This window comes from Alexandromys fortis, unplaced genomic scaffold (genome assembly GCF_014885135.2).
Source record: "Alexandromys fortis isolate MF-2015 unplaced genomic scaffold, M_Fortis_MF-2015_v1.1 scaffold_175, whole genome shotgun sequence".
Taxonomy (NCBI): domain Eukaryota; kingdom Metazoa; phylum Chordata; class Mammalia; order Rodentia; family Cricetidae; genus Alexandromys; species Alexandromys fortis.
Window position 1 is genome coordinate 798,612 of NW_026068065.1, and position 22,188 is coordinate 820,799.

General features: G+C 45.0%; 1 protein-coding gene across 2 annotated transcripts in view; it reads right to left on the minus strand.

Annotated features, from left to right (window-relative positions):
• Pdss2 (decaprenyl diphosphate synthase subunit 2) overlaps window positions 1-22,188 on the minus strand; it is a 234,868-nt gene that overhangs the window by 22,332 nt on the left and 190,348 nt on the right. For both annotated transcript variants that reach the window (XM_050120522.1, XM_050120519.1), the window contains one exon: window positions 11,156-11,188. In XM_050120522.1, coding sequence (XP_049976479.1) covers window positions 11,156-11,188 — 33 coding nt within the window. The remainder of the gene's footprint in view (window positions 1-11,155; window positions 11,189-22,188) is intronic.

The following is a 22,188-nucleotide window of genomic DNA, read 5'->3' on the forward strand; positions in this document are numbered from 1 at the left end:
TGCATGTGGCACGCAGACAAAGCACGCAGACAAGCAGAACACTCAAGCGGCTGGAGAGGCAGCTCAAACAAAACAGTGAACTTAAGAATGGGCTGGGCTGGTTGTGCTAGTGCACTGGTAGAATTTGCTGGGGGAGGGCACAGGAGGATCAAAAGTATGGCCAGCCTGGTCTACAGAGTGAGTGCCAGTACAGTCAGGGCTACAGAGAGAAACTTGTCTCAAAAACCAAAATAGAATAGGATGGAATGTTCCACTAACTATTATCACTATGAGCTAAGCAATTCAACACTTTATGTAAAACATTATAAAGTAAATATCAACAGCAAGGAATATTTGAAGAAAAATAAGAGCAATTTACAACTGCCCATATTCAAACAATATCATCAGAAGTTGGGCTAATTACTGAGAAGACATACTTCATAATGTCATAAAAGAGGCTTATCAAGGAAATCATTTAATAATTTTATTCATGATCCACAAAGGAATAGATATAAGGATCACTGAATCTATTGATATCATTGAGGTGTGTAGGACTGCTAATATCCAGAGAACAAGAATCTAATTTAAAAATAACATTAAGAAATTAGAGGACTACATCACCAACGCAAGATGATAGTCACCGGGGAGTATGACGCAGTACACTCAGAGTAAGGAAGGCAAGTCTAGAGAGAGCTCATGGTAAGAGACAACCCTGTCTGGGGAGACTGGTTACTTCCTCTGTGATTAGAAAAGGTTTTATTTTTTTTAAAATAATTATTTATTATGTATACAATATTCTGTCTGTGTGTATGCCTGCAGGCCAGAAGAGGGCACCAGACCCCATTACAGATGGTTGTGAGCCACCACGTGGTTGCTGGGAATTGAACTCAGGACCTTTGGATGAGCAGGCAATGCTCTTAATCGCTGAGCCATCTCTCCAGCCCATATTTATTTATTTTTTTTTTGAGACAGGGTATTACAATGTAGCTCAGGCTAGTCTTAAGCTATGTGGGGCTAAAGATGGCTTGAAAGTGAAGCTCCTCCTACCCCCACCTCCAGAGTACAAGCTCATAGGAGGGCAACAACCTGGGCACTGGAGAGGAAAAAATATTTTTTTTGAGATAAGTATTATGTATCTTAGGCTGGCGATGAATTCCCCATCCAACTCTCTCCACTTCTTGAACTACAGATGTGTACCACTGTGCTCAGTGTCTACCTCCTGAACTACAGATGTGTACCACTGTGCTGTGTCCACTTCCCGAGCACTGAATTTGAGATGTGCACCCTTGTGCCTAGCTCTAGAAATTTTTTTGACAAAATATTTCATATGGTACAATATTTTCTTAAAAACTTTATTTTAAAATATTTTATATTTTATTTTATGTGTATGGGTGTTTTGTCTGCAAGTATATCTGTGCACCATGTTTGTTCCTGTTGCCTGAGGGCATTAGATCTGAAATTAGAGTTACAGACGGCTATGAGTCGTGATTTAGCCGCTGGGAATTGAAAGTGGGTTCTCTGGAAGAACAAGCTAAGCTCCATACAAAAGCTATGGACAGAAATTGGTCAAGTAGGGATGGAAGATGGCTCAGCAGTTAAGAAAACGTACTGCTGTTGCAGAGGACCTGAGTTTGATTCCCAGCACCTATGTCAGATGGCTCAGAACTGCCTATAACTTTGGCTCCAGGGATTCCAACAGCTTCTGCACTCATATATGTGCAGGCATATATATATAAAAGATGCTATAAACTGTTTTAAGCCAACACAAACTTACTATTTAAATAATAAAAAGTCGATCAGTTATTATTTTTCTATCACCTTGAAGAAAACTTGAAATCAAGCAGTGATTGCTAAAAACTATCTGAAGCAAACTGTTAGAATTAGTAGGACATAGTACAGCATGCCTTTAGTCCCAGCCCTGAGAAAGCAGAGGCAGTTCTAGGCCAGCCTGGTCTACATAGTGAGCTCCAGGCTAGCCAAGGCTAAGTAGTGAGACTCTGTCTCAAAAAAGAATCAAACAGAAACAGTCTAAAAACAATCTGCTCCTGTTGTTTGCCTGAACTGTGACACCCAGAGAAGAGTAACTAGCTGACAGGTCATTTACATGAGCCAAGGACGGGGATCTCACCTTTCAGAAGGCAGTTCTGGCCCGCATTGCAGGGCTTCTCCCACTGGGGCCACGAGAGCCACATGCACGGGCCTGTCCAGTTCAATGGCTTTCCGTCTTCCTCAGTTGTGCCCTAGCTCCTCTGCTGTTCCTTGAGGCCAGCACAGAAAATCAGTTATATTTCCAGCTAGGTAGTGGCTCAGACTGGAAATCCCATTCCTCAGAAGGTTGAGGCAGGTAAATCACTATGAGTTCATGGTCAGATTGAACTAGAGTGAAACCTTGTCTCAAAAATCAAAACCAAGAGCTAGTAAGACAGCTCAGCAGGTAAAGGCACTTGCTTTGTAAGCCTGGCAATGTGAGTTTGGTCTCTGGGACCCATATAAAGGTAACTACATTCATAATGCTCGTGTGTGTGCGTGTGCGTGTGTGTGTGCGTGTGTGTGTGTGTGTGCGAGCGTGTGAATACACCAGAGTCAAACCCTCACAAACAAGCTCTGGCCCCAAATGAGGGTTCAGCCTGTTGCTACAGACATCAGTAATTCCCTAGAAGCTTAGATTTAAATTCTGATCACTTCACAAGAAACAAGACTTCAGATAGTTTATTTTCAATTATCACCAGTTTAGGACATAATCAATCTTTCTTTCTTTCTTTCTTTCTTTCTTTCTTTCTTTCTTTCTTTCTTTCTTCCTTCCTTCCTTCCTTCCTTCCTTCCTTCCTTCCTTCTTTTCTTTATCTTTCTTTTCTTTTTCTTAAAGATTTTTTTTTATTTATTATGTATACAGTATTCTGCCTGTATGTATACCTACATACCAGAAGAGGGCACCAGATCTCACTACAGAAGGTTGTGAGCCACCATGTGGTTGCTGGAAATTGAACTCAGGAGTGCTGGAAGGGCAATTAAGTGCTCTTAACCTCTAAGCCATCTCTCCAGCCCTAGGCCACAATCTTAAAAGAAAAAAAATCCAATTCAGATCAGAACCTATAACTATAAAATGAAAATCTTTAAAACATACAATGTATTTCTTCTCTAAAACATGCCTTTACTCACATATCGTGACATGCTAGTTTCCAGTCTTTATTAAGCACAGAACATTTTACACAGTTAGACCCATGTCATATGGTTTTTCACTTGGAATTTTCCCTTTTAAAGTCTGCTATAAACACCTTATCTCCTGCACTGCAAGTCCTTCAGGAGCAAGACAGGACAGAAAAGGTCAATGCAGCTAGGCAGGCGGTCTCCATAATTATCACTAATGAAAACAGGCACACTAATGGTAAAACATCTTCAGGAGCCTGGAGGAAATGAGAGACTCTGTGTCTGCCCTGATGATGATACAAAGTCCCAGGACAGGAGAACAGCATCTGCCCAAGTAAAGGGGACAGGGAGGAGAAAACAGCAACATCTGGTGTCTAATTGTGCCAACATAAAAACTTCCCGGGGCTAGCTGTCTGGGGCTGTGGTTAAGCATGCCACAGAAACCGTCCGTCAGAAATAAGCCCGGATTTGTGTCTAAAGAAGGAGCAGTAGTACTGAATATTTTTCACTACTCAATTACCCCCACCCCAAGAGGATTCGGGATCCAGTTTATAACAACACGGCTGAAGCATTTATGAACAATAAAAAGAAATGGCTAGCTAGTAGGGCAAGTCTTGGGAGGGGACAGCCACGAAGAAAGAGGAAATATTCTTTCTCTTCCCAAAGGAAGTGAGGATGTGATCGTGTGAATGCAAATGTGAGGGGCATCTTTGATGATGGGAAGAGGATTTAATGTGTGCTTTATGCAAATACATAGGTCTCACAAGGACTTGTGGAGGTTAGGAGGGCAAAGGAGAGCAGCAGCGACCAGTCACTGCTTCCAGAGGCATGCGGGACAGCTGGAACCTGCTGTCCTGGAATCACGACAGCCCTGGGAGACAGCAGGAGCTCAGGCTGCCAGCCCAAGGGTCTCTCTCTCTTCCACTTGATAGGGAACTGGATGCCTAAAGAATTATTTGACCAGTGTCCCTTGAGCTGTTCTGTGTTTAGAGAGAATCTCTAAAGAGGACGTTAGGGGGCTGGATAGATGGCTCCGGAGTTAAGAATATATTCTGCTCTTCCCCAGGACCTGAGTTCAGCTCTCAACATCCACTTTGGGTGGCTTACAACCTCCTGTAATTCAGTGCCAGGATATCTGATACTCTTCTGGCTCCCATGGGTAGTAAGCACCCATGGGGTACACAGACATACATGCAGATAAGAGATAACACACACATAAAATAAAATAAACTTAAAAACCCAAAACAACAACAACAAACAGGGTCAGTGAGCCAGCTCAGTGGATAAAATGCCATCTTGACAACCTGAACTCAATCTCTAAGTCCTACCAAAGAAGGAGAGAGCTCATTTCTCTGAGTTCCATGTAGGTGTGCACCATACACACACCTGCACTCTCTCTCACACACACCTCTCAGAAACAAAGAATAAAACCAGAAACCTTTTCAAAAAGTGAAAAAAAAAAAAAAACCCCACATTTGTATTGAGTCCCAGGCCAAATGCTAAGAAAGGCATAATAAAGCAGAGATGTGTGTAACAGGAGCCATCCTAACCAGAGTCTTTGTGTCTGAATTAGCATGAATGTCAAGGGCCATTTAAGGCACAGTCTTGGGCACTCGGTAAAGATTGAACAGAAGGCAAACTCCAGAGTGCTTCAATGTCTGGTTTTGATCAAGTCAGTTTTGCCAAAGTCTGTATAGCTAAAGCAATGATTTAAAAGAAATCGGGAACAAGTCTGTGTCTCTGTGATGGAGATATTTAAACAAGCCATCTTGAAAATGTTAAAAAATTAAAATTGTAGAAAGTCGAACCATAGGTGCCATGTTTTGCCTGAAGTGGTAAAAATACCATCTGCCCCAGTCTTTTAGCAGCATGCTTATTTCAAGGAGCAGTCGGCTCAACTACAGGCATACGCTCAGCTCCAGCTGGGGAAAATACACAGACGTTTGTAGATGTTTTTCTAAGGAAAAGTAGTCAACATATTCGTTTTCTTTTAGACACGTATAGTAGTTGCCATAGCAAACCAAGTGTGAATGTGGTCTGAGAGGCTCTGCAGTTCAGGAGGTGGCAGGCATTCTTCCATCTAGCCCCGAGCAGAATCAGCAGTGCTGATGGACAGGGAGGAGCCCGAGAGCTAACCACCCAGTGACACACATGGTCACTAACTACCCCACAGCACTGCGGACAAGACCAAATCTTGGCACTAGCTACTTGTTCACAATTCAGTTTTGGTAAGTAGATCACATCTTACAAATTCCTTTTAGGAGTTCTTTCTTTCTTTCTTTCTTTCTTTCTTTCTTTCTTTCTTTCTTTCTTTCTTTCTTTCTTATTTTATGAGCCTTGGTGTTTGGCCTGCAGGTCTGTGTAAGAGTGTAGGATCCCCTGCAAATGGAGTTACAAATGGTTGTGAGCAGCCGTGTGGGTGCTGGGAATTGAACCAGGTCATCTGGAAGAGCAGCCAATGTTCTTAAATGCTGAGCCATCTCTCTAGTCCCCTTTTTGGAATCTTTACTGTACAAGTCAGACAGAGCTTTTGTTTTCAACTAACACTCCAGAACCGCCACCCTTGCCCATCTACCTTAGAAGGAAGGATTTAATGAATGGAAATTTGCTGGGTACTTATCTTAAGAGAAAGTCACCATGGCAGCATAAAACATTCATATCCAGGATCCACTACAACCAAAACTCAATTAAAAACTAACAGAGGGCTGGACCAAAACTCAATTAAAAACTAACAGAGGGCTGGGCGGTGGTGGCGTATGCCTTTAATTCCAGCACTCGGGAGGCACAGACAGGCAGATCTCTGTGAGTTCAAGGCCAGTCTGGTCTATTAGAGCTAGTTCCAGGATAGGCTCCAAAGCTACAGAGAAACCCTGTCTCAAAAAAAAAAAAAAAAAAAAAAAAAGAGAGAGAGAGAGAGAGAGAGAGAGAGAGAGAGAGAGAGAGAGAGAGAAAAGAAAGTAATGGGAAGCCAGGTGTGGTGGCACATGCCTGTAATACTAGCACTCAGAAAGCTGAGGCAGGAGGCTGAGGAATTTTAGGTCAGTTTGGGTTACATAGTGAAATCCTGTTACAAAGCTAAATACATGCCCAAATGAAAAAGAAAAAGAAACGTAATATCTTACCGAGTGAATGTGAAAGGCATTCTGAAAATCACGCTGGACTGATTTAAAAATGATCACCCTTTTCACCCTCCCTTTCATCCTCCTCATCTCTGACTGAATTTGAGTGATGGGATATAAAGCTAGCATGAACAATTGAAATTAATTTTTTATGGTTTTCTGAAACTGATTTTTTTCTTTCTGGATAAAATTAGGCTCTTGGGAATGAAGAAAATTTCAGCAGCAAGTAAGTTTCGGCACAATCTCCTGAAATGGCTGCTGAGTTCTTCAAATTCCGTCTTGTAGATAATCCTATCAGGGAATCCCAAACAGCCAGCCATGCTGCCTGCACTAGCTAGAGCGAACATCAATCAATAGCAATGAGACCGCACCAAGCAGAACAGGGAGGCGGAGACTTGAAGTCCACACATTTGTGCTCCCAAGCCCCACAGTGCACTGCACCACAAGCTGCATCTTTGACCATTTATCACCCTAGGGAGAAGGACAAAATTTCCCTCCTCCCCCTGTAATACTCGGGCTTACGCTTGTGTCAGGGTGACAAGGCTACAATCCCCCCAGTTCACCGTTCTTTTGCCTTTAACTGTCACAGCAGCACTAGAAAGTCAGGGAGCACTTTTTGTCGGCTGAGAAATACAAGTGACCAGGCTCTGGGAAAGGCAACTGAGGCAAGCAGGGGATGGGCCATATTCTACATCAGTATCCGCTTACATTTCTGAGCCTCCAGCTGTGGCCATCGCACTAACACACACACACACACACACACACACACACACACACACACACACACACACAGAGAAGCACTGGGAGGCCAGGGCAGACAGGCTGCTGCTTTCAGAACATTCTCATTCTACTGGGAAGTGATCATCTTAGATCAGGATGATGCTAAGGAAGAGAGGCGTGTCTACTCTACAGGGAGGCTTGAGTCAGGGAACTTGTGATGTCAGCCTGTGGACTCTTGTTCATGTGGTCCTCGAGGGATTAGCACAGCAAAGTACAAGGTAATTAAGTGACGCATACCAGGTTCTGCAGTAAGTTGGTAGTACAGACACTGCTTGGTCTAGAAATGCCCTCCCTCCCTCCCTCCCTCCCTCCCTTCCTTCCTTTTTTGAGACAAGATCTTACTATATGTAGTCCTAGCTGGACTAGAACTCATTATGTAGACCAAACTGGCTCAAATTTGCAAAGATTCAAACTGTGCCTCCCTCGTGCTGGGATTAGAGGTGTGCACCACCAGAACCCATCTATCAAAGTGCTTCTTTGATAAGAAATTCTGTGAGGCCAGAGAGATGGGTCGGCAGTTAAGAGCATAATGGTCTGCGCTTCCAGAGAACCCAGGTTCAATTCCCAGCACCCTCATGGCAGCTCACAACTGTCTGCAACTCCAGTTCTAGAGGATCTGGTACCCTCACACTGACACCAATGTACATAAAAATAAATACAAATTAAAAAAAAAAAACAAAGAAATTGTATTAAGTCCTTAAGTCACAAACAAGCTTCAGTGCTCAACAGTCACTTCCCCCTCCCTTCTGATTCAAGCTTCTTGCTTTCCTCACCTTTAGTAAGACCCATCCTTTATCTTCCAACTAGTTTGCTTCGTTTGCTTAGCTCTGTGCTGAGATGAAAAGCCCTGGACCAGCTTTCTCTGGCAGTTTACTTCTTCCTGCCTTACTTTAAAGTGCCCTCTATTTCTGCATGGGCTCCATTCACTCAGTACTAAGCAGCAAGTGTTAGGAGCCAGAGGCCAAACACCAACACCACCAAACAAAAACCAACCAACCAAATACCTCCCTGCAAAGCAAACAACGACAAACCTAAGCCAGCACTGTCCCTGCCCTAGAAGAGCTCACAGTCTATGATCTCATCATGGGCCACTGTCAGTCAATGGAGAAGACACAGTGAGAGATGTACACTGTTAAAGATAGAGGGACGTTTCTAATCCAGCCTGTACAAGCGCAGAGGCCTCCTTATAGGCAATGATCCTAAAATTTACATTGTAGGAGGGACAGAAGGAGCCAGAAACGGGGAGAAGCATCTTCCAAGCAGAGCAGACAGTATGAGCCAACACAGAGAAAACTAAGCCAGGCCTGTCAATGCAAGCCTATAAGTCCAGCTACTTGGGAGGCTGAAGCTAGTAGTGTAAGTTCAAGGCCAGTCTGGGTCACAGTGAGACTATCTCAAAATAAAAAACAAGAAGAGGAGCTGGAGATGTGGCTAAGTGGTAGAGGGTTTAACTAGTGTGAGTGAGGCCCCAGGTTTGATCCCCAGGAACAAAACAAGACAAAACAAAAGACAGAGAACAAACAGTGTGCAGATGTGATTTGGTGCTGCTACGGAGATGGAAGGTGACGCTGGAGTCTTTCTAGAGATGGATTACACAACCTTGCCAGCCCGGCAAGCTCTGAGCATCCTGCAGACAGTGTGGAGCCATCAGGGGGTTTGAAGGAGCACTGAGGTTTAGACATTTTACCTGGCAATGGGTCTATGCTGGCAAAAGAGGCAGAGAGCCCAGGTGATAGGATTTTCAGTGGTTCAGATGAGGAGATATGAGCCTAAGCAGGAGACGAGGTGGGATATGAGAAAATACAGAATTTGGCACTGGTATAATCTAGTAAAAACACACAGTAATATGGGTGCAGTTTCTCCCGTGACTGACTTACGGTAGGGTGACAGTGCCAGCAGGACAGATGAGTAAAGTGGACTAAGGTATACCACCGAGTGTGAGTTAGGCCCTGCTGAAAACCATGGGCTCTGGGTAGAAGCATGCTGCTGGCTGCTCAAAAACACCATTTAAGTGTTTGGCGGCAGGACTTCTTAAAAGAGCTGCAGTATTTGCTCTAATGCTGAGTCAGGAAGCCTCTCTTAAGGGAGACACAGAGCCCACCTGAGAAAATGCTGCTATCAGGCAAATGGATGGCGCTAGAAAACACCATATTAAGTGAGTTAACCCAGATACAGAAAGACAATTATCACATGTACTCACTCACAAGTGGCTTTTAAACACAAAGCAAAGAAAACCACAAGCCTACAAATCACAATCCCAGAGAATCTAGACAACAAGGAGGACTCTAAGAGAGACTTACATGGATCTAATCTACTGGGAAGTAGAAAAAGACAACATCTCCTGAGTAAATTGGGTTCATGGGGACCATGGGAGAGGGTTGAAGGGGAGGGGAGAAAGGACGGGAGCAGAGAAAAATGTATAGCTCAATAAAATCAATAAAAAATACTAAAAATATATAAAAAGAAAAAAAAAAGAAAATACTGCTACCAAGAAGCCATGCTTAACTCTGTTCTTTTGTGTCTAGAATTCCTTCCCAAGCTTTCTCAGGTTTTATGTGGATGTAGTTGCCCCACGCTGGTGCCATTTGTATATGGAGGTTTCTGTCCTGCCCAGTTTCTCAGCCTTTCAGGTCCAAAGAAAGACACAGCGGCCTACATTAATTATAAACTATTTGGCCTTTTAGTTCAGGCTTATTATTAACTAGCTCTGACAACTTAAATTAACCCACAATTCTTGTCTCTGTTTAGCCACAGGGCTTGGTACCTTTTCTCAGTGAGTCATTCTCATCTTGATTCCTCTGTATCTGATTCGTGACTGCAGATTGAGATTTTCCTCTTCCTAGAATTCTCCTAGTCTGGTAGCCCCACCTATACTTCCTGCCTGGCTACTGGTCAATCAGCATTTTATTAAACCAATACGAGTGACAAATCTTTACAGGGTACAAGAGCATTATCCAACAGCATGCTATATCCAGCATGGCACACAGTTCACTTTCTGTTGCCTGTGGATCAAGATGTAGAACTCTCAGCTCCTTCCCTAGCACCATGCCTGCCTGCGTGCCTCCATGCTTCTTGTCATGACGATAATGAACTAAACTTCTGAAGCTATAAGTGAGCCCCAGTTAAAGTTTTCCTTTATAAGAGTTGCTGTGGTCATGCTGTCCCTTCGTAGCAATAAAGCTCCATGTAGGACAGTAAGACATATCATAATACAATGTGCTTTTTGTGTGTGCTTTCAAAAGCTCCACAGGTGGAGTGGAACTTGTGCTCATACAAGTTCCATGTTGCACAACATGCCACTGGCAGTATGGTTTGCATGTGCCCCCAACTTGGTTCCCCATTTGATATGCTGATGATTTTTGGAGGAGGAACCTTTGGGTACAATCAGGACCAGGTGAGGTTGTGAAGGCAGGGCCCCCATGATGCATTAGACGAGATACTTAGCTAGCATGCCTGCTGCTTCTAACCACTTAATGCCCTCCATCTTTGAAGAGCTGGATCTTTCCTTCTATCATGTGGGTTTTGGGGATTTAACTCAAATCACCAGGCTTAGCTTTGATCTGCTTGGCTGCAAGCACCTTTACCTGCTGAGCCATCTTGCTGGCCCTCACCATTTTATTCCCAATATCTAACACACTGTATGGAATAAATACACACATTGTTGAATGAATCTTATTTTATCTGCTAATGGTAGTCTCATAGCTTTAAATATCATGATTCTTTTTAACTTATTTTTTAAATTAAAAAATGAAATTATTTCTTAAGTGTATAAGTGTTTTGCTTGTATGTATGTTTTACACCATGTCTGTGGGAGAGAAGAGGGTGTTGTATTCCATGGGACTGGAGTCACAAATGGCTGTGTGCCATGATTCAGGTGCTGGCAGTCAAATCCATTTTGTTTATTTATTTATTTTAGAGGCAGGGTCTCACTATGTAGCTCTGGCTGGAATGGCAGCCTCTTTGCAGATGAAGCTGGCCTAAACTTACAGAGATCTGATTGCTTTTGCCTCCAGCGTGCTAGGATTAAAAGTTAGTGCCACCATGCTTAGTCATAATGCTTCTTTTTTGACTGTTTAGATTTAAAAGTGACCAACTGTAAAGCAGATGTAGTATGCATACAATAGACCCACCTTGGTGTAGTTTAATCTTCCTTTTTCTCGAGCCTAAAAGAGAAAAGAAGAAAATAATTAGTTAGTTCTGTTTTTCACCCCCTTTTAGGAATATTCTAGTGTTTTGTGTTTTTGTCCCCTCCGCCCCATTTTCAAGACATGGTTTTGAGGCCTGGAGCCTATCCAGGAACTCATTCTGTAGACCAGGCTGGCCTTGAACTCACAGAGATCTGCCTGTCTCTGCCTCCTGAGTGCTTGAATTAAAGGTGTGTGCCACCACCACCTGGCGTGTTTTGTTTCTTAAAGGATAAAATTCATGGGGCTGGAAAAATAGCCCCCTGGTTAAGAGCATGCACCACTCTTCCATGTCAGGAGGTCCTCCATCACCTGGAACTGCAGTTCCAGGGGCAGCGGATGCGTCTAGTCTCAGCAGCCACCTGCACTCACATGCACATACTCGCCCCACAATTAAAAGTAGCAGAAATATTTTAAAAAATAAAATTCAATTGCTTTTCCCAAACCTCCTGTTTTATTTAACATATATTGAACCATATACATAATCATATAGCTAGCGATTTCTCTTTCTATATATTCATATATATGTATATCTGAAGAGTTCTTTCAACTTTTGCTTGAAATTTATACATATACAAACAAAAACACACATGCACGTATTACATGCATATGCCTACAGCATTCTCTCTGTCTCTCTCTCTCTCTCTGTCTCTCTCTCTGTCTGTCTGTCTCTCTCTCTCTCTTTCTCATTTGTTCCTGCAGGCATAGGCATAGGTGGTGGCTAGAGGTTGATATTAATATGTCTTCTTTAACTGCATCAATCACTTCTCTACCTTATGTATTTTTTGAGATAGGGTCTCGCTGTGTATTCCTGACTAGCCTGGAACTTGCTATGTATACCAGGCTAGTCTTAACCTCACAGAAATCTCTCCTGAATGCTAGGTTGAAAGGCATGTACCACCATGCCTGGACACATTACTTTCTTTTTGGCTGGAGAGCAAGTTCTCAGGGTGCACCTGTCTCAGCTCCCCAGTGCTGGGGTTCCAGACATGAGTCGCCCCACCATCTTTTACACACATGTCAGGGATTCAAACTCAGGTCCTCACGATTACACCACAGTTTATTCAGAGGCATATCCTGGCCCTGTCTATAAAATTTTTAAAGTAAGAGTTGAAAGAGCAGGACTCTAAGCATACGTACACTCCATCTGGATTCGTCAGGACTCTTCACTAGGCTGGCTTCAGCCCAGGCTGAGCATTCATGTGGTAGCCATCAAACTAAAACCTTAACCTACAGAGTCAAGTCTCCCCATTGTCCCATGAGATATCCACAAGGGTCAGGAAAGTGCTTCTCCTTGCTCACTAGATTAGTGTCTGGGTGAATGAGTGGTTGGAGAGATGGATGTTTTCTATTTAACTGTGTTGCTTGTGTTCTGTCTATCGCAGAAACTGACCTAGTGTACCGCCTCTAGGGAAGTTGGATGAGTTAATATACAGCTAACAAGGAGTCCTTACTAATGCCTTACAAATGTGTGCGTGTGTGTGCTGTATGTGTGTGAGCATGTGGGTGTACATGGCCATTCTGCACATATGTGGAAGTCAGAGCAAAGGGAGGCTATCTTCTGACTGTTCCACCTTATTGATTTGCTACAGGGTCTCTCACTCAGCCAGAAGCTCTCATTTCTGGCTAGGCTAGCTGGACAGTGAGCTCTTGGGACGCTTTAACACTTGCCCTTTAACTTTTGCCCTTTAACACTTGGGTTGCAGGCACGTGCAGGCACACAGGCTTCTTTATGCGGATGTCTGGTATCTGAACTCAGGGTCCCAGACTCTTACGCTTGTAAAGCAAGTGCTCTTATCCACTGAGCCATCCTCCTAGCTCCAAGTAAGTTTACCCATATTGTCCAATGCCGTTTTCATTTTCTATTTACAGGTAGATAATAGGGAATCTAAACTGCAACCTTCCAAAACAGCCTCAAAGGCTCTGTTAACGTAGAACAAAGGATGGAAACAGGAATGGTCCAGCAGCACTAATTAAAGGCTTTCAACTCGGACTGTCAGATGGGGCTCCAGGGGTAAGGGCGCTTAGCACCAAGCCTGATGACCTGAGTTGATTCCCAAGACCCTCATGGTAGAAAGAGAACTGAGACCTATAAACTGTCCTTTCACACACACACACACACACACACACACACACACACACACACACACAAAGAGAGAGAGAGAGAGAGAGAGAGAGAGAGAGAGAGAGAGAGAGAGAGAATTCTCCTTCTTTGAAGTTGAAGAGGCGCAAAGAAGGGCCAGTGAGATGGTGTAGCAAGTGAAAATCCTGTCAATCTGATTCTGTCTCCAGAAGCCCCATGATGAAGGGAGGGAACTGACTCCCAAAAATCAAAATCGAAACAAAAGACTGGGGATGGTAACAAGGCTCATTGAGAAGAGACACTTGTCACCAAGCTGGGTGACCAGAGTTTGATCCCTGGGACCCGCGTGGTGGAAGGAGAGAATCAGCACCTTCAACTTGTGTCCTGACTGCCACATGAGCACACACAAAACAAATACAAGAGCAAAGAGATTAGCACAGAATGAGGTGACCACCAGAGACTTCACCCAGCCTCTGATGGGAGGGCCTTTTCCTGAGGACAGCAAATACTCTAAGGTCTTAATTGCACCCACTCTAGAAGACCTGTGACTTCTTTGGAAGATAGATGTGTTGGGAGACTTCTAGAAAATATGGCTTCTAGGCCTTAACTGGATTTGGAATGGAAGAATACTGGACCAGGGTGGTAAGATGGCTCAGGGGGGTAACGGTGCTTGCTGCCAAGCCTGGTAACCTGAATTCCATCCATGGCATGGTGGGATAAGACGAACGACTCCCACGAGCTGTTCTCTGACCTGCACGTCGGCCCCCACATGTGCATGCTTGGGGCACACAGATACTCAGACACACACAGTAAGTAAGCAAATATAAAAATTAAAAAAAAAATACTGGATGATTAGTAGTTCCCCAATTCCGGGATCTCTCAGATTCTGGGCTGGTGTTTTTAGAATCCCCCAGGTAGCTTGTGAGAAGCAGATATTCCAGTTCCCTGTCTGAGACTCTGATTTGTCTGAGGCCACTGGCCTGCTCTCCGTCTAGCATCCTTCCTGGTTACGCTGCTTTCTGCATCCGTGTTAACTGAGGAGAACAGCTAGTGGACTCCTCAGCTCCTGAGGAGAATACAGTGTGTAACCCCTTCTCCGTGGACTCCTCAGGTCCCGAGGAGAATACAGTGTGTAACCCCCTTCTCCGTGGACTCCTTAGGTCCTGAGGAGAATACAGTGTGTAACCCCCTTCTCCGTGGACTCCTTAGGTCCTGAGGAGAATACAGTGTGTAACCCCCTTCTCCGTGGACTCCTCAGGTCCCGAGGAGAATACAGTGTGTAACCCCCTTCTCCGTGGACTCCTTAGGTCCCGAGGAGAATACAGTGTGTAACCCCCTTCTCTGACATCTGCCACTTGTCATGTGCATTTCCAGCGAGCAAGATACTGTTAAAATGACTTTTTCAGTGGGGCCCAAAACAGGCTAACGCAAAATAATGCTGCGATCCAGCTCTAGTCCGGCACCTCCCCCTGCCATAACGCTCATCTCTCAACCCCTGTGAATTCTACCTTGCACTCCCTGGGGGCTTCATTAGGAGGGTCTTTGGAAGAAATTCACTCATCTCTTTGCCTGTAGGTGTGCTTTTCAATCCAGGTCATGAGCAGAGAAAGTAATTTTTCCCAGTCTTTAGCAGTTCACAGAGAATGTGGAGTTTGAACCTTGTTTTATCTTTTAAAAATACAACAATAGACAAGAACACGCTCAGTGCTGCCAGCACAGGGGAACTCCTCAGCCTTGTGAGCACTGTAAAACAATGCTGCCGACAAGAGCTCCGCCAGAGCAGGATCCGATCCGGAGGGTGCAGGAAGGGATTCACCTCAAGAGGTTATGCTCAGGTCCACGGGGACCACGGCAGACAGATTCATGCCTGCTGGTTAAGTAATGGAGGCACAGGGCGGGCTTCTGCTTCTTGTAAGTCAGGTAACAAAGAGGGATGAGATGACATAAACGAACTGTTTCCAATTTCCAATTACTATTGTCTACGTTTTGAAAGCTGCATATTGGGACACCTTTTTTCTATGAAATTTTTTTTATTCATTTTACATACCAACCCCAGTTTCCCCTCTGTCCCTGCCTCCTGCCCCCCTCTTCCCCACCCCCTATCCACTCCTCAGAAAGGGTAAAGCCTCCCAGGAGAGTCAACAAAGCCTGGCACATCAAGTTGAGGTAGTACCAAATTCCTCCCCCATGCATCAAGGCTGAGCAAGGCATCCAACCATAGGGAACGGGCTCCAAAAAGCCAACTCATGCACCAGGCATAGATCCTGGCCCTGCTGCCATGGTTCCACAAACAGATCAAGCCATACAACCGTCACCCACATGCAGAGGGCCTAGTTTGATCCTATGCAGGCTCCCCAGCTGTCCACCCAGAGTTCATGAGCTCCCACGAACTCAGGTCAGATGTCTTGGTGGTTTTCCCCATCATGATCTTGACCCCCCCTTGCTCAAATAATCCCTCATCCCTCTCTTTGACTAGACTCCAGGAGCTTGGCCCACTGCTTGACTGTGCAGCTCTGCATTTGCTTCCATCAGTTGCTGGATGAAAGTTCTATGATGACAATTAAGGAAGTCGCCAATCCGATTACAGGAGGCCAGTTTACCTAAAAGATATCATAAAATTCCCCTTCCCAGGGTGATCCATGCATCCCTTTTAGGGTCCTGGCTACTCTGGGGCTGTGGACTGCAGCCTGGTTGTCCTTTGCTTTACGTCTCATACCCACTATGAGTGAGAACACACTGTGTTTGTCTTTCTGAGTCTGGGTTACTTCACGCAGGGTGATTTTTTTTCTAGTTCCATCCACTTGCCTGCAAATTTTATAATGTCATTGTTTTTCACAGCTGAGCTAATATTCCATTGTGTAAATGTACCACATTGACTTTATCCATTCTTCAGTTGAGGGGCATCTAGGTTGCTTCCAGGTTCTGGTCATTGTTCTCTGACTGCACATGTGGGCCCCCACCAAAATCACTACTGATAGGTGTCTTAGCTGGGGTCGTTCTTATAGATTCCTGGGAATTTCCCTAGCACCAGGTTTCTCTCTAACCCCATCATGGCTCCCTCTATCAAGACATCTCTTTCATTGCTCTCCCTCTCTGTCTGCTATAGGAAATCCTACCGCCAGTAGTTACCCGTTCATCATCTGTCCCTCTCCCAACTCAACCACCCCATTCCCTCATGTTCTTATTCCCCATTCTCTCCATGCCTCCCCCTCCCCCCCAGTTTTGTTTTGCTTTTTGAGACAAGACTTCATTTTGTAGCAAATGACCTCAAACTTGTGGCAACCCTCCTGCCGCGGCCTCCTGCCTTGTACGGAGAAAAGAGATCTTCCTGAAAACCAAGTCCCTGTGCATCAGCACTGAGAGGCTCTGAGAGGGAAAGTGTAGTGCATATTTAAAAAGCAGGTCCGAGGGCACAGAGCAAGGGGGAAGAACATCTCCACCGTCCTCCAGGATGGTCTGGATACAGTGGGAGACAGAAACTGACCAGGTCCACTTGCCATGACGTTAGAGCAGCTCAGCGTTCTGGCTAAGAAGAACCGGGCTTCCTGCTGCCAGGCTTTCCAGTTACAAAGCTCGAAAAGCAGCCAACCCCAGGGAAAGCCTCTCCATTCGGCCTCAGCCATTTTTGCCTATCAATAACGCTGCACGGGAGGCATCTGACAAGGAAGTCATTCTCAGAGCAGAACTGCTGGACAATGGACTGAACCATCCTTTCATCTGGGAAAGCTGACCTGAACCAGGAGGGAAATAAATGTCAATGCTGGCCAGAGCAGCTTTTCATCGTCTCTTCCTCTGGTCCGCTGGCAAGTGGAGGAGCAGTACACAAGTGGGAAGCATGGAGACCAGCTCTCAAATTTAATAAATCTCTCTGCTTAGAGCTCTTAATTATCCTTTGCAACCTGATTTCTGGTGCTTTTGGAGAATCTTGGGGAGACATGAATTTAAAGTTGCCCAGTTTGGCCAGGAGAAAGCAAACAAACAAAAATCTACTGTTGCTTCAGAATAGCCACGAGCAAGAAACCAGGCTAACCACAGAGGTGGTTTTGCAGAAGGTCCCAAGACAGTGGCCATCAACTTGGAGGGTGCACTTCAAGCACACTATGTTGAGAATCTAACAGACTGGCTTTTCCATTTACATTCCTCTTCCTGTTACCCAACCTTGGCATCCTGGCTGTCTGTGCCTCTCCCACCTGCAGGCTCCTCTATTGTCTTCACAGCTTATAGTTTTAGCTCTGACGCATTTTTCTTTGACCTCCCTTAACTTCCCATTTTCATTGGCAATCCTCTGCTTTGGACTTTCCACCATCAACAGGACCCTCCAAGTGTCTTCACTGGTCTCTTGCTCCTCCAATCCCATCAACGCAACCATTCCCATCTTCATAATCAAGCTCTCTTCAAGAGCTATAGCCCATGTCACCATTCTCAAAGCCCTGTCCCAACTTACAACTGGACACAAGTTCTTTCTTCTGCCCACTCCCACCCCCACCATTAACTACACTGATATTCACACATCTATACATTACAATCTCAGTACATTTCTCCTATCACCTCAATAAAACAAGAAACCTTAAGGCAAATTAAGGCTGCACCCTCTATAGTCAGTCACTTTGTTCTCTGACAATACAACATATGAACACACGCACACACACACACACGCGCGCACACACACACACACAGACACTAGTTCACTAGTTGTGGTCATTTGTTTGGAGACAGGGTCTTTATTTTTCTTTTTTAAAAATACTTTCTAGTTTTTATTTTATGTGTATGAATGTATGTTTTGGCTGCATGTGTGTCTCTGTGCCATATATGTGTCTGGCACCCACAGAAGCCAGAAGGTGGCAATGGAGTTGTAAATGGTTATGAACTGCCACGTGGGTGCTAAAAATTGAACCTGGGCCCTCTGGAAGATCAGTCAGTGCTCTTAACCTCTGAGCCATCTCTCCAGTCCAAGGCAGATTCTTGATATACAGCACAGGCTGGCCTCTGACTATAAATCTGACTCCCTCTATCTCCTAAGTGCTGGGATTCTTTTTATTACAATTTACTTACGTGGTTTTGAGAAGGTCTCAAGTAGCTCAAGCTGGCCTCAAACACCCATTTAGCTAAGGAAGACCTTTGACTTGTGATCTTCCTATCTACACTTCCTGAGTGCTGGGATGACAGGTATGCACCACCATGCCTATTTGTATGTGGTGCTGGGGATTGAACCCAGGGCATTGTACACGCTAGGCAAGTACCCTAACAACTGAGCTGCATCTCTAGCCCATGGTGGAATTACTTAAGGAATATTTCAATTCAGAAGATATCCAGTCATAATCCAAGGTAACTCAAATAGTTCTTTCAAATGTTCAAAACATTACTTCCTTAGAAATGCTTCAAAATAGCACCGGCATGGTGGTCTAATCTGTTAATCCAGCACTTGGGAAGCCGAGGCAAATATGATCAGGAACTCAGGATCAATTTAGGAGGTAGCCTGAGATCCATCAGTCCCTGACTCAATCAATCATACACACACTCCTCCCTCCAGCAAGGAATGACTCAAACTACCTTAAACAACTAGGAGAATTTCACATGTGCAATTTGTGAGAACTCCTAATGTGTATCTCTTTCATTTAAGAAACTATTTTTTTATGCAATGGTTGTTCTGTCTCTTTAAGAGACAAGCCATGCCCACTCCCTTTCCCATCCACTGAGGCAGGCAGGTCTTCCTTCCCGCTTACAGCCTGAGTCTCTCCTATTCCCCGCCCCTCTCTTGAAGAGGCAGCTTCTGCCTCTCCTCACTTCTCCCTCACCCCCTCCCCCTTTTCAAGACTGGCAGCCATCTCTGCCTGGGACTGGCTGCTCTCAGGGCCCGCTGCCTGCTGCCACATGGCCGGCTACCACCGCTTGGGGACCTACAGCATTTCTGCTGCCTGCTGCCGCCGGGGATCTCGCAGCAATTTTTAATTTTTCTATTACACAGTGGACTTATCTAGTAGTCTTTGTTATCTTTTTTGAATAAAAAGTAACAGAGGGCTGGGTGGTGCTGGTGCACACGCCTTTAATCCCAGCACTTGGGAGGCAGAGGCAGGTGGATCTCTATGAGTTCGAGGCCAGCCTGGTCTACAAGAGCTAGTTCCGGGACAGGCACCAAAGCTACAGAGAAACCCTGTCTCAGAAAAGAAAAAGTAGCAGAGGCTCTCCAGGGACAAGTGAGTTACAGCTCAGCAGCAGCAATGTGTAATGCGCTTAAGGTAATTTACGGCTGGTTATGACAGTGTCCGAGTGTGGCAAGCCTAAGAGACATTTCAGTACTTTCAGGAACAGCCGAGAATATAATCATAATTCTTATTTCTTCAGGTGACTTATAATGGCAGCAGAAAACTAGCGGGATCATTAAAAATAAAGCTTGCTGACCTGCAATAGCCCCTGGTCGCCCCGAGAGAGTCAGGGCACTGCGGCTCTCCGAAGGATTCACTTCTTTTATTAGAGTGAAAAGAAAACCGAGTAATGACTTTACCTCCCCAGGTGAATCACCCATTCACTAACTGCATTTTCACCTCATCATTATTTTTCAGCAGCTACAAATTTAAATTTAAAATGAAGGTAGTGAGGGATGTGTTGAATTTAGTATGGAGACAGTGCTCAGCAGCTATTCAGCTGTTACGGGGCCCGGTTTTGTTCCCGACTGTCTCCTGAGGAAGGGTGTCTATGCTCAGGGCTCAGCGGCTGACAGCCCAGTATCTAATCAAGACAGCTGCTGCAGAGCTTTGCGGGAGCAGAGCCTGAGACATTGCAAGGTGCTGTTCTAGCTTCACAGCGCTGCCGAACAGGCACTAAGAGAAATCGAGCTTGCGTTCAGTCCTCCCTCTCCGCACAGAAAATCAAAGAGCAGTTACAACACCAACCTGCTGGAGCAGGGCAGAAAGTAGCTTTACAGGTGGTAAGGAGATATCACATGGGTCTTCCAACATCAGGAACAAGATTTTCTTTCCAGAAGAATTTCTTCTAGATTTATTTATTGTATGTGGATGAGTGCACCCTTTGTGACTAAAGCCGCGGAGAGCTTTGAAGGGTGTCAGGTCCCTCTGGAGCCAAAGTCACAGACACGGAACCACCACGGAGGTGAGGGAACCAGAGCGGGGTCCTTGGCAAGAGCCACGGTGCTCTCAGCTCATCGGCCGTCCTATCAGCCCCTTCTCTTCTGAAACGGCATCGCTGCAGCTCTGCCTGCACTGGGACTATGTAGACCAGGCTGGCTTTGGGCTCAGAGATCCATTTCCCCCTGCCTCCTGAGTGCTGGTTTAAAGGCATGTGCCACCACGCCTGACATTTCCACTGTGATTACTGTGTAGAGGAGACACATCAAGTGTGGTGGTGAGAAGACAACGGAGGGGAGTGCCTTCTTCTTCCACCCTGACGTCTCAGGGATGGCTCTCGGGTCCCTAGGCCTGTCCGCAGATATCTCTACTGCTGAATCGTCTCACCGGTCCTGGATTAAGTTTTAAATAGAGATGTATCATTTTCTTGAATTGCATCTCTTAAGAAATCTACGTTTCAGATTAATTTGAGAACTAAAATAGTTTATAAATGATGCAGTTCAATGCCATAAATTTACAGAAAATAATAAAAGGAACATGAGAGAATGTGATTACAGTTACACAATGCGGCAGAGGCCAGGCCTAACTCCCGTCCTCCACGGGCATTTTGCTTCTATCAAGCTGACTCCATTTGACAGAACAGGCTGTCGCCAACAGCGTTACCCAGAGACAAGCAAATGTAAACAGATGCCTGTGCAGACACTTCTGGACAAACGGGCGACTACTCCGAGTACCAGTGCCAGGGTTAGGAGTCATTAGTAAGTGAACTTGCTATTCTTCTTCAGCATCCTACAGTCAAATTCAAAACTGGAGGGAGACTGGATCACAGAAATGATGGAAGAGCCAATCACATGAACAAACTGGAGGTTAGCGAGTAACCCTCTTTGAGATTTAGTTATGCTACACAGATAGTGTGTGCTATCTCTGAGTCATTCATGGAACCGGATCGTTATCTTAATGAGGTTCACAAAAACATGTTACTACAATCTAGGTGACTAGGAAAACTCAAGGAAAGAGTTTTTAGTCTGAAGAATGAGGTCCGCACATAGTCAGAAACTAATTGCTTTGAGTGAGTCTCTTTCTCTTTACTGCGGCTTCTTTCTTCACAACTCAGACAGGAAAGCTTGTGAACGGACAATAAGCCAGTCTTTCCCACGGGATGAGGACTGAGCAGTGTCCACAAGGTCCCTGGGGCAGAGGTGGAAACTGCTTGCATCATCTCGGTGCTCACCAGCCTCCACACCAGCTCTGCTTGAGTTGAGTGGATGCTCAGGAAACACGCTCTTCCACGTCATTTCCCTCTAAACCTAAAGTCAGTAAGGGGATAAAGACTTAGGTTTTAGGACATTTCTCCAACTATTTGGGTGTTCCTGGACCACTCTTGTGTAGATTTACAACTTGCTTTCCCCACAATCCATATCTATGTGATGGCTTCATAACTACCTCTAACTCCATATCTATGTGATGGCTTCATAAATACCTCTAACTCCAAGGGAGAGCGGCTAGCTTTCATTTAACTTACTCAGTGCATCTTTCAACCAAAATGCAAATGTGCAATGTATTCTAATGCAACCCAACTAGAGTTGGTAGTGCCATCTGCATACATAGATTCAGTTCAGCTGTCAGAATAACCTCGCACACAACCTCAGCTGCCTCATACTTCACGCAGCCTTTTCAGACACTTGTTTGTTTGAGGCAGGGTCCCGTGAAGCTGGGGGTGACCATGAACTCCCGAACCTCTTGTTTCTACCCTGGGATTTCAGGTATAAGCCACCATACCCATCTCACACTTTTTTAAATGGGTCAATTTTAAT